At 39.2% G+C, this 13,215-nt stretch overlaps 1 protein-coding gene and 1 pseudogene across 2 annotated transcripts in view; one reads left to right on the top strand and one right to left on the bottom strand.

The window, feature by feature from the left end:
• Positions 1 to 65, top strand: part of Gm4274 (predicted gene 4274) — a 30,358-nt pseudogene extending 30,293 nt beyond the window's left edge.
• Positions 1 to 13,215, bottom strand: part of Immp2l (IMP2 inner mitochondrial membrane peptidase-like (S. cerevisiae)) — a 931,528-nt gene that overhangs the window by 839,307 nt on the left and 79,006 nt on the right. For both annotated transcript variants that reach the window (XM_030247004.1, NM_053122.4), the window contains 1 exon segment: positions 5,339 to 5,442. In XM_030247004.1, coding sequence (XP_030102864.1) covers positions 5,339 to 5,442 — 104 coding nt within the window.

Here is a 13,215-nt window from a genome sequence, read left to right as displayed (position 1 = left end):
TGTTGTCACCACCTTGGCCATCTGTCAGAAAGTGACAGAGTTTAACACGTCACGTTACTTCTAGTCTGTTTCTGTTTCCTGGTCCACCCACATCAGCTATGAGCAAGCTCATACAGCCTCAGCCCCAAGTTTTAGTTGCCACGCCTTCCCTGCCATGATGGACCCTCGGAAATCTTGAGCCAAAATACATCCTTCCTCCCTTAGGCTGCTTCTCCAGATATCTCATCAGAGCAACGAGAAACAAAGCAAATATAACTTAGTACAATGGATACAGAATGCTTATTTCAGTGACTGAAATTACTAAGAGGCCAACACTAAAAATGTACAGCTCAATTTGGGGCCTATTCTCCGCAGCGTCTGGGATTTACCTATTGTAGAGCCAGCCGGCCTTTGCGACACAGCATTGCCCCTCCTGGTTTCCACCTCAGAATGATGGCAAATGAAGTCACCTGAGACATATTCCAGGGTAACAGTAGCTTGTAATGGCAAACATTTAAACCTGGCTGTGTCCAAATAGAAACAGAATAAGTATCATAGGCAATTTTAAATTTTCTACAATGAAAAGAAAAAATCAACAAGTAGGATGAACTGGAGTAATGTATTGATTTGGCTAGAAGTTTCCAACTATTATTATTTACACAAATGGCAGTAGACCCACTCAATACTTCATGCTACATGGACTGAGAAATCAGACAGCACAGTTCAGCATCGTGTGACCCAAATGTCAAAATCTCACTTTACAGTTCCTTTGACACGTGCTTGCTCGAAATTCCATGATGCTAAAAACAAAGACCTCCAGATAGTGGTAGGAGAAGGAAATGAATTTCAGAACACCACATGTTGTGTGGAGTAATGAGGAGACATGTGCTAGCACGTTGAGAAGTCCCTTACACCAACCTTCTACTCCAGGACTTAAACCTAGCCCTTCTTCCTTCCTGTCCATTCAGGCTATACCCTTCAGCCTTTCCCCGGGACTGCACTGCTCCACACCTTGTCCCTAGCAAGTGTGGGTTTAGTTCACTTCTAGAAGCCTCGGATTTTTTTTAGTCACTCTCCAACCTTATGGGATAGGTAGGTAGGTAGATAGATAGATAGATAGATAGATAGATAGATAGATAGATAGATAGATAGATAGATACCCTGAGCCTCTAGTCATCTCCCCTCATCTGAACTTCCTCCCTCTAGCTATGCTGCCTTCTATGCCTGAGTCTCCATTTTATTTAGCTGTCAACACTGTTGTGCCTTCCTCAGCAACTCCCATCCCCAGTTCAAAGCAGAATGGCCTTAAAATTGTAATGGATGAGCATCATTCTGAAAAATAACTAGTCAGTAACCTTCAAAGGTGTTAATTTCATAAAAGACAAAAAAAATGACTAAGGACTATTCACAGGCAAGAAAAGAACAGAGAGAAATGAAAAATAAAGTGATTTATAAGATGCTTTGACCCAAGAAATCTAAAAAAGCTGATTAGTTAAAAGGCTGGCAAATGACTAAGGCAGATAGTTAAAAAATATTATATCAATGTTGTTCCCCTAGTTTTAATAACTGTACTACTACTTTGATTGTGAAAGATTTTATATGCAGTGGAGGAGAGACAAGAGAATTCTCTATACTGTTTTACAAGCTTTCTTTAGGTCTAGTGCTATTTCAGAATAAAACATTTAAAAACAAATGTGATTATTCAAGATTTATTATAAAGCATCTCTATCCCGTTGGACTTGCTAGGTGACATATTCTTTCTGAGAAACTGTGATTCCTATGTAAGCCTATTGCAGTAAGGCCATCACACAGGTTAATAAAAAGTCAATTCCAAGGTATAGAAAATCCACCTTAAGCACTACTATTAGACTGCAAATCCATTAAGAGAGTACAGTGCCACCTACATATATTCAGTAACACTAAGAGCTTAATGACAGCATACTGTGCCTAGCCTTTCATGTGACTCAGTAAATATTCCTTCTGAATTAACATAACTGAATCATATGCTTAAACAATAGCTCCACTAGGATACCTAATCATAAGGAAAAAGACAGGAAAAGATTTAAAAGAAGATGTAAGGAGGCACGCTCCAGGGCGTATCTGCTCCCTTCTTAAACACCAGCCTCCCGGGAAACAGCATTGGTCAACACACTCTCAACCGAACCTCATGCAGGACAAGCTGCTCTGTTCTACCATGTGATGTGAATTTGCTCTTAGACACGGTAAACGAAGAGAATATTTCATTGTGATTCATAAGGTACATTTATTCACATGTGATTTCTGTCCCCAATCATTAACACTTTCCTCATTATTAACAGCAGCACAAGGCCAAGTATAAGCAAGCTCAGGAGGAGTCAAGGTCATACTGTCGACCCTTCTCAATGAAGCAGTTATCACGGGGTTACCTTGTTCTTTCTTCTCACACACACACACACACACACGCACACGCACACGCACACACACATATTACTATTGGCACATTTTGTATAGAACTTACACTCTTTTCTACTTTCAACTTCTAATGGTTAACAGCTTCTGTACTGTGTCCTTGAGGACTTCAGTCCTTTCCTTTATCATCTAACAACAGCCTACAGCCTACCTTCATCTTTTTGGTTTTAAATATAAACCCACATTCACAGTACTGTATTTTTAGATATTTTGTATCTTTTAAGTTATACTATAGATGTATATTACAGATAGATAGATAGGCAGACAGACTACAGATATATATATATATTGTAGATATCCAACATTGACCTCTCTGGCCTCCACATACATGGGCACACACATACACATAATCACATGCACACACAAATGAACATGCATACACATATCCATACAGACAAAACAAATCTCCATAAATATAAATGTAATATACTTACAATGCTATCTTACACACATTCTGAATATATGAAAGACTGTGTCAGAATTTTTTAAAATAAAACATACTATCTTGCCTCCAGAGATTATTTGTGTATTGATGAGACCTGTTAACAATAATTTGTAAGGAAAATGACAAATTATATTTTATATTCTTTTTAGAATGAACAAGAAAATATTCATTTCCATATTCATTTTATGTGTTTCGAAAAGAGAACATGTTCTGATGTAGCAGTGGAAAACAACGCCTTGTTAAAAAAATCACATAGTGGTGCTTTTGGTAAGGAAGCAATGTTTCATGACATGGATTAAATATATCGGTGAAAGTTTATCACACCGACATCAGTCTTTTTAAAAGAAGCAGTCTATAAATTGTATGAAAATATAAGGACAAATGTCTAGAAAGCACTATACTCATAAAACTAGATAGAAAATACTATAATACAAAATAGCTTTTATAGTACAACCTCAAGCTAAAGAATTGACTGCCAAACTCAGATTCTTTCTCAAACACAGCCAACAGTATCACATAATAATTATTCATGGTTCAATAATACAATGTGAACATTAAGCATTCTTCTACATAAATGAGGCCTGCTTATTGACAAAGCATACTAAATAAAGTATATGTCATCTCTACATGGAGAAGATATAGTACATAACTTACTCATTCAAAATCCACCTCACTTGCAGTTTCAATAATTTAACAATCCCAATTTGAATATAAATGTTCATTTAAATTAACTCATATAATAAATATCAATCAATATAACGTTTACCTAAAAGAGCTGTGTTTTCCTTTAGAAATAAATCATTTTATGTCAGGATGTGTTTATGGACTCAAAATCCTGAATTTCAAGAAGCCATCTCACAGTTAGTTTAATTTGAATTCCCTCTTCAAATTTGCCTGCTATCTAGTCAGCATGTTTTCCTAGGGGGAGAAAACCGCAGAGCTGTCCACTTGTAAGGTGACTTCTTTCACTTGGGTGGGTATCCTCTTCATCAACAACTAAGTGAGGATGTAAACTTGTCAAACCGAAGGCGTAAGAACAGTGTGCACATGATAAGTTTATCCCACGTGGAGGGGCTTATCAGGAGGTAGCAGAAACAGTGCACTGAACTGAACGACTCTCCAAAGACTAGATCAACACTAAAGAAAATTCTCAAAACCGAAGAAGCATTTAATTCCCATTCCTGGCTGTCTGCCATCAGAACTCCACTCAAATGTATTTATTTCATTAGCTATTAACAGGATGTAGGTAACAGGTTTTCAAATGAACCCTGGTAAGAGCAGTCTCGAAGAAGACACACTTACACAATATCTATGACCAGAGGCAAGCTGGTAAGGACGAGCAAGTTGATACTGGATTTTTATATGTATTAAAATTACCATCCAACAAGAAAAATCTCATTCCCCCTCATAAATAAAGAATAACTGGGAATTGGAAAGATTCTCAATAGTAGGTTTTATTGTCACAAAAAAATAAGCAACAATAACTCTATCGTATCAGTTGCTGCCCCGTGCACTGATTTCCGTAACAAGGTATCAGACTAGAACAGTTTTACAAACAACTGCAGCCAAGAGAAATTTGGCAAGTTCTACCACAGTCTTCTCTGTATAGATTTATTTTTAAAAACAAACAAAAATCTCTAAGCTAAACCACTACTCAAGCATGTGCAGGACTGTAGCCTATGTCTCTGTATCAGCTGTGCACACCTTGACATTCATTTTCTACAACCAACACTTGGGATGCAACTTCTATCCACACCCAGCATCATATTTTACAGAGAAACAGCGCCATCTTTTGATGCCAAACAAAAGCCCATAATACTAGCTTTTCAAACCTTTTTGTCAGGTAAATTCACAACATACACAACTGTCATTGCATTTTATATCATAACTATCATCTCCTAAGAGTGTTTTAATTCCAAAATTCATAAACAGCACAGAAGATTGCATACCAAGGCGCAAATATTACAAAATCATATCAAAAGCATCTACTTTGGATCAATAATATAATAATTTCTAATCACTATCTTTTAAACAAAACTTATCAATTATGTCATTCAACTTATATACATTAAATAAAAAATTTGTTCTGGCATTGCTGTTAGAAGTCAGGTGCTCCCTCAAGTCTGCACATGGTGACTCAGCCCCAGCAGGCATGTCATTACCAGCCGCCACCAAATGTAACCAGCATACTCTTCCAAAGGTCTCTGCCATCAGATGGCTCTCTGTCTCTCTCTCCCTGCCTCTTAGGTAAGATCTGTTGGGTGCTGTGATCTCTGTAGCATCCCTTGGCCCTTGCTGGCCAGGTACCGGTGCTACATGAAGCCTAACAGTTGCTATATCTCAATACTGATTATATTTAAGATACGCTCATTAATACCATAACTGGACAGATAGTATCAGCAGTAAATTATCAGCTAAGTCCAGAAAAACACAAAAACAAATACAGTAAGTTACTGAGTTACTTACACCAATGACACAATGTCACCACGCTGTACTTCAAAATTTCTCACTTTCCAGTGGTTCAAAAGTACCACATCTGAGGACTGGCTTCCTCCAGGATTCAAAGAAGGCTACAAAATAAGAAGAGATACATTTATCACTTGTAATATTTTTCAGTCTTTATGATGCAGTGTACTTCATAGCTTGAGAACAATTCAATAAAAAAAATCCTACTACTGTACAATTTTAAAGCAAGAACAAATGAGTTTTCAGACAGGCTAACTAGGATTCCTCAAAAAAATGGAAAATAATAATATTAATAATGTTACCAATATCTAATGCAAGGAAAATATATATGCTTGAAATGAAGTCTTCACTAAATTCTAGTAAAGAGGTACATAAAGCTACATGAAGAATAAAAACTCATGCAAACAGCGACTCGATTGTCCCAGGATAATATTCTGATGGGACCTACTCCAAATCATCATTCCATATGGAAAGCGAGGAAATAATCTAACGGCAACCAGCAAAACATCTGTATGAAGAACCACCTGGAGCAGAGCAATAGGGATGGGAAAAGCACTAGCATAGGGATTGCCACCCCTCTCTTTCCAAGAGCATGTCCAGGTCCCGGTCTAAGACTGTCCTGGAATTCAGACAATGTCGGTTGTGCCTGAGGATGAATGAAGTGATAACTGGGAAGCACTGTGTTCACCGAGCCACAAAAATTTCAACCATGGCCCATAGAATCAACATGGCTGCTATTTGAATGGGGCACCAAATAGTCAATAAATAACAAGTCCAAGATGGAAGGGGGGAGGGGACAAAGAATGAGAACTACGAGGAGAGTGTTTTCACGACAAGTAAAAATGGAAATGTGAGAAACAGCAATTTCTGTGATGACAGAACGAGCCCCCAATAGCTGGGGCTGTTTGTTTCACTGCAAACTGATGGAGACAGCAAGAGAAGACACAATCAAGACACGGGCAATGAAAAGGAGTAAGGGCCAGGCAGCCACGCACTGAAACAACAGTGACAAACATTTAAGGTTCCTTGGAATCAAGGGCTATGGAGATGGTTTGTGGGTAAGTGCTTGCTACATATACCAAAGAACCTGAATCCGGAGCCCCAACATCCTCATAAAGGGCACAGACAGCTACACCTGCTATAACCCCAGTTCTTGGAAGGTAAAGGAGACAGATCCCTGGAACTTATTGATCCTCCATCACAGCCAAAGAAGTGAGCTCCAGGTTCAATGATAGATCCAACCCTGGAAAAATGAGGTAGATATGCATTCATACATGGGAGTATGGTTAACCAACTAGGGGCCACAGTGGGAAAGAAAACTCACTCTTTAACAGCTATCAATTGCAATAGCTCCCCAGCTGGGGGTGTGACTTATGCTCACCTCCATAATGAAATTTTGTCTAGCTTTAGCTTGAGCAGATATGTAAACAATACAAACTGGACTTGATGAATTAAAAATAAAACAACAACCAAAAAAAAAACCATTAAAAGGACACAAAGTTGGGTAAGTAGAGAAGGAAGAGGAAGATCTAGAAGAAGCTGTTGGAGGGGTGATTGTGATAAATTCAACCTTCAGCTGAATTTCCCCAAAGCCTGAGCATTATGTAGGCCTTAATCTCTCAGTGAGTAGATCTGTCCTTATGGAAGAGGTCCCATTCACTTTTCAACGTCCATCAATAGGGTCTATGTTTATGCTTGTTACAAATCCTTTGTCCCTAGCCCCTTCCCGTGAGCACTGTTTATCAGCCAATAGAATTCCTTCTTATGAAGAAGGTCACAAATGCTTTGCTATAGCAATGTGCTTTGCAAGAGAGTTTCAATGCAACCATCCCCAAAGCTTTGTTATAATGACTGTCACACAGAGACTTTTACCCAAAGTTTTACTGTGCTTGAATGTATTAAGAAAATAAACTGAGAGACTGGACTCAGGAAGTTTTTGACCCAGAGACTGCAAAAGTGGTGTTTGCACAAACCCCTGACACAAAATTTTTAAAAACCTAATTCTAAAAGGTCTCTCCCTTTCTAAAATAATTTTTTTATTTTAAATAAAATTTTTTTTAAAATTTTTAAAAAGGTCTCTCCCTTTCTAAAATAATTTTTTATTTTAAATAAAATTTAAAAATTAAACAGCAATTTTCAAAAAAAAAAAAAACTGGCCAGGTGCAGTGGCACATGCTTTTAATCCCACCGTTTGAGAGGCAACAGCAGATGGATCTCTATATTTAAAGCTGATTTACATAGTGAGTTCAGAACAGACAGGGACACACAGTTAGACCCAGATTAAAAAAAAAAAAGTAGTGGAGGTGGAGAGCAATTGAGGAAGATGCCCAGTGTCCACTGGTCTACACACACAGACACTCACACACACACACACACACACACACACACACACACACACTTATGTACATCACAAGCATATGTGTATGAGTACACAAACATACAAACATGACACAGACACAAAAAACATAGAACAGGTCCTAGAACTGCCACTAAAAGCTTCCTTTAAAGTTTATGTGGGCAAAGATGTAGTTATTGTAACGTGACCATAATTTTGACTCTCTAGGTTTGTATGGACTCTCCAGATGTTAGTGATGTCTTTATTTCCAGTCATCAAGCCACATAGTGTTTCTTTTTTGTCTCCTCATTGCAGTTCTCAAAGAAGCAAAGTCACCATGAAACTTACAATACATATACACTAACACTTATCTCACCTCCAAATCGAAAAAATTCTATTGCTTTCCAGACATGTGATTGTGAGCAAGCTACTCAATTTCATCATGGCTTCCTATACTAGGAAAATGAACAATAAATACTATTAGTCAATAACTAGTATTTAATTACTAAGAAATGGCGATCAATATCTGCTAAGCATTTACCATGCATTGCTATATAAGACAGCCTTCTGATGCTTAAGTGAGCTCTAAAGAGAGATCACTCTCTTCTGTTATTTTTGCTGTGTAGCAATAGCTAGCCAGGAACTCAGAGGTCTCCATGCTCTGCCTCTCGGTGTGCTAGAATTAAAGGTGTTCATCATCTTCCTGAGACAATTCTTTAAAGAGACAGTATCAGCTCCCGGCCCATAGTTATCATCTCAATAATTTGTTATTGATAGTCTACATGACAATCTAAATTATACATGTTTGTTTGCTTTCCCAGTTCCCTCTTTGCTCTACCCCTAAACAAAAACAGAGTCCACACAGTGGGAAAACTCTAAGGAGCCTGACTTGGCCAAAATTATATGGAAAGGAGCACTTGTCCCAACAACAGGTTAAAAATCCAGAACTGGGGATCAAGTTTACAGGATAAAGCACTTGTCCTGAAAGCATGAAGACTAGAGTTCAGACCCCCACAATCCATGTCAAAGCAGAGTGAATATGCCATCCATCTGTAATCCCACCATTTGAGAAACAGAGAGAGGAGAACTCTGAGCCAAACAGAGTAGCCAGGCTAGCCGGAATCAGTGACTCTGGGTTCAGGGAGAGACCTGGCCTATAAACACACTGAGATGTTCAGGGTCAAGTACCACCTATATGCTGTGAGAGCTGAATGCACTCTCAAGTCACTTTCTTCTCCACGCTAAATCCAAAGTGCAACATTTGGATACTAAAACACTTTCTGTTCATATTGTTGGTCTTTACAAATAAGCAACATTTTCTTTGATTGTGACCCCCTTGCTAAACACTCTAAATCCAGCAACAATTATTTGAGCTCCAGACATGTAGTGACTTAAATAAGAATGGCCCCCACATGCTCATAGATTTGAAAACTCGGTTTCCAGAGTGATACCTTTTGAAAGTATTAGGAGGTATGGCATTTTGGGGGTGGGGGTGGCCTTGTTGGAGGAAGTATGTCACTAGGGGTTGGCTTTGAGATTTCAGAAACCCAAACCAGGCTCAGTAGCATCTCCTCCTCCTCTCCTCTCCTCTCCTCTCCTCTCCTCTCCTCTCCTCTCCTCTCCTCTCCTCTCCTCTCCTCTCCTCTCCTCTCCCCTCCCCTCCTTGCTAGCTCTACCTCTCCAGCACCTTGTCTGCCTGCATGCCACCACACTTCCCACCATGACAATGGACTAAACCTCTGAACTGTAAGCAAGTCCCAGCTAAAAGCTTTCCTTTATAAGAGTTGCCCAGCTGGTGGTGTAATAGAAAACTGACTCAAGACATAAATTTACACCAAAAACTGGAGTACTGATGCGACAGACCTAACCATGTTTCTTGTTGGTAAAATGTGGAGTTTGGGACTTTGGATTAGGAAAGCAGTTGAACCTTGTAAGTAAGGCTTACAGGTCCATACTAGTAGGAGCAGGGAAGACAGTGCTATTGAAAACAATGTAGATTATGATGGCCCAGGTCAAGAGGTTTCAGAGAAGAATATGACTATGTGGCCTAGTGATTATTCTTGTGATGTTTTCATCACAATGAAGAATGTGACTTTTTTTCCTTTGTTCAAAAAACCTGCCTGAGGCTAAATTGAAGAGTTTGGGAATCTCCAGAGCCTTGGCAGTGGCGATTCCATAACAGTCTAGCATTAGCTGTATTTCGTGGTTATTGGTTTCCAGTCTTATGCAGATCCATAATGAAAAGGAGCAAGCTTAGCAAGGAGAAATATAAAATGTACAGTTTGAGGAGAAAAGGAACAGACACCACCATATATAATGGAGGTGGATATATAAAGGACATAAACAGATTAAAGAAAAGCCTGATGCTTAATAGAAGAAAGAGAACAGTGACCTCAGGGTAAGAGGTCACTCAGGTCATCCACCCAGCTAAGTTCTGTGTGTGTGTGTGTGTGTGTGTGTGTGTGTGTGTGTGTGTGTGTGTGTCTGTGTGTCTGTGTCTGTGTGTGTCTGTGTGTGTCTGTGTGTGTATGTGCGTGTGTTTGTGTATGAAGAATTTTTTTTCTAAAAAAAATGCTTAAGTTGTGAAGGAAACTATCTAAAACAGAAAGCTGATGAAAATATTATGTGAATGAGGGGCCATGTTCCTGCCCTAGCAAGCAGTAGACCTTGGCAGCTTTAACCACATGGTTCTGACTTTAGAGTCAAGGAACAATAAAAGAGTTGTGGAATCACACACACACACACACACACACACACACACACAGAGAGAGAGAGAGAGAGAGAGAGAGAGAGAGAGAGAGAGAGAGAGAGAGAGAGAGAGAGCAAACGAGCTATGGAAAACAGCTGATGCCAGGAGTATGTCCCTACATGGAAGCCATTGTATGAAGCTATGAAGGTGAAGCCTAGATTTCAATGAAGACCTCATGATGTTGGAGATGCCAGAGTTGTAGGATACCTGCCAAGTAGAGCACTTAACAGAATGTGGAAGCAACTCAAGAGAGAAAGCCGTGTCACAGTCAACAAAGCTGAAAGAAGTTAGACATCTGAAGAGCACTTGGACATCAGACATGAACATGCAGAATTTAGAGTTTGCCCAACTGGTTTTAGGTCTTGCTTTGGTTTAATATTTCCCCAGTATGCTCCTCTCCGTCCCTTTTGCAATGGTAAAGTATATTCTGTGCCATTTTATGTTTAAAGTTTGTGATCTGCATTTTTATTTTGATTTCATTTATAATTAAGAGACTGCCATGAGTCTCAGAAGACACTTTGAACTTTGGAGTTTGAACTCCGTTAAGACTGTTATAGACCATGGCAACTTTTGAAGTTGGACTACATTTTTCCATTACAATTTTGCTATAAACCTAAGGGGGTCCGAGAGTGGAATGTGGTGATTTGAATAAGAATTGTCCCCATAGGCTCATAGATTTGAATGCTTGGTCATGTGGCCTTGCTAGAGGAAGTATGTCACTGCTGATGGGTCTGAGGCTCAGTGGCTCTATTTATGCTGCCTGCAGATTCAGATGTAGAACTCTTTACTTCTTCAGTACCGTGGCTTCCCACCGCGATGACAATGCACTAACCTCTCAACTGTAAGCAAGCCCAAGTAAATACCTTCCTTTGGAAGAATTGCAGTTGTCGTGTTGCCTCTTCACGGCGATACAACACTGACTTAGAAAAAGCAGTTATTTCCAACCAGTAGACTGAAACCCACCAAGTCCTTCTCCTTATAGTTTCCCACCTGCTTTCCTCCAACAGCTTTTACAGCACAACATTAAAGCCCTGCTGCTCTCCAGGATTCTCTCCATAACCCTTATATATTTATCAAGCAATAGAACACACTAAGGATACTTTTCATAACGACAAGGTGTTGTATACACTTATTTCTGCCTAAATGTATCTCCCTCTCCTACTATCCTGTCACTCTGGATTCCCATCCGGCTGATGGTGAAGGACTTGAATCCCATGAAGCTTCTTTCCAAATGCTGTCCTTATCCCCATTCTCAGTCACAGTAACCAAACACCCCAAGCTACCCTTCACACCTTTCAGTATTTCTATCACAGGATACTTAAACATACACTAACATTACTCCTTTATCTTTTCCCCAAGAACCCACAAACATCCTGAAGACAGAATATTTTTCCTTCTATCTATAATCTTGAGGAGTTTGAGAATGATTAATGTATTTAAAAAAAAAACTAATAAATAGGGAAATTTCCAGTCTCCCTAAATTAACTATGCCTAAAGCAGGTTCTTATCCCAGAAGGCAAATATACTTCTCTGTTCCCCTCTTTGGTTAACAGATAAAATAAAAGAAAAAAGAAAAAAATGCTATTTCCACTCACTACAATATCCAGCTTTATTCACTCTCTTTAAAAACCTTTAGTAGGCCTTTCATTTTACCCAGAATACCTTTTCCCATTTGTAATATTTTACATATCTTTGAAAAACATGCTTGGGTTCAGTCACTACTACAAACAAACAAACAAACCCTACCACTACCGCCAAAAAAAAAAAAAAAAAAAAAAACCCAACCTCCCCAAAACAAAACAAAACAATGGACTAAACCTCTGAACTGTAAGCAAGTCCCAGCTAAAAGCTTTCCTTTATAAGAGTTGCCCAGCTCGTGGTGTAATAGGGTTGTTTTGTTTTGTTTTGTTTTGGGGAGGTTGGGGTTTTTTTGTTGGTGGTAGTGGTAGGGTTTGTTTTGTTTTGTTTTGTTTTGTTTTGTTTTGGAACAGGACAGCAAAGAGCTAAGATGTAACTTTGTTTCTGGGGGAAAAAAATGTAGCTGCTAGAGTTTCCTGGTATCATAGCAGATCCACAAGGAATCGGATTTTAATAAGGCTTACAAGATTAGGTTTTAGTTGTTGCACCCAGAGATTGAGAAAGGTATGGCGGTAAAGACTGGGTTTGCCAGATGTGCGCCACAAAAGCCATGGGGAATTTGAAGCACAAGGTTGGTGTGTTAACAACCTGCCAGTGGGAACCTAGAAAGCCATGAGATAAAAACAGGTAGGCCATTGCCTACCAGTGCATAGCCAGCCACCCTGCTGAGGCTGAGAGTTGCTGGCACAAGCACAGTTGCTTGCCGGTTTTCCATTTTTAATAATTCCCGCAACAGGTGGCAAACCAACGTGGAGCAAGGATCCACAAGACATTTAAGATTATTAGCCTGAGAGATAAGAGTTTTATTTTATTTCTTTTTTTGTTTTTAAGTGAGTAGTTGGGTAGCGCTGAAAGGACTCAAGCAAAGGAATTGGAACTTAGAAAGCAGGCTCTGAGGTCTCCTGCTGTGGGGAATGCAGGCTTCTCTGAGTCAGAGAGCTGTAGAATGGAAGTTTGCCTATTTCTTTGGGGCAGAGATAGATTGAACTGTGAATTTATAAAACTGGGATTATTTGCTTTTAGGATAGATTTATATACAGATTTTTGTCCAAGTCATCTGGAGAATTTCACCTGCCATTCAGAACTAGGATAGGGAAAATTAGTCACTGACTTCAAGTAGAAAGGGCAGTGAACAGGCATTAATAAAATGAATGT

Source organism: Mus musculus, chromosome 12 (assembly GCF_000001635.26).
Source record: "Mus musculus strain C57BL/6J chromosome 12, GRCm38.p6 C57BL/6J".
NCBI classification, from domain to species: domain Eukaryota; kingdom Metazoa; phylum Chordata; class Mammalia; order Rodentia; family Muridae; genus Mus; species Mus musculus.
Note: the sequence above shows the minus strand (reverse complement) of the source record. Positions and strands in the feature narration are given on the sequence as shown.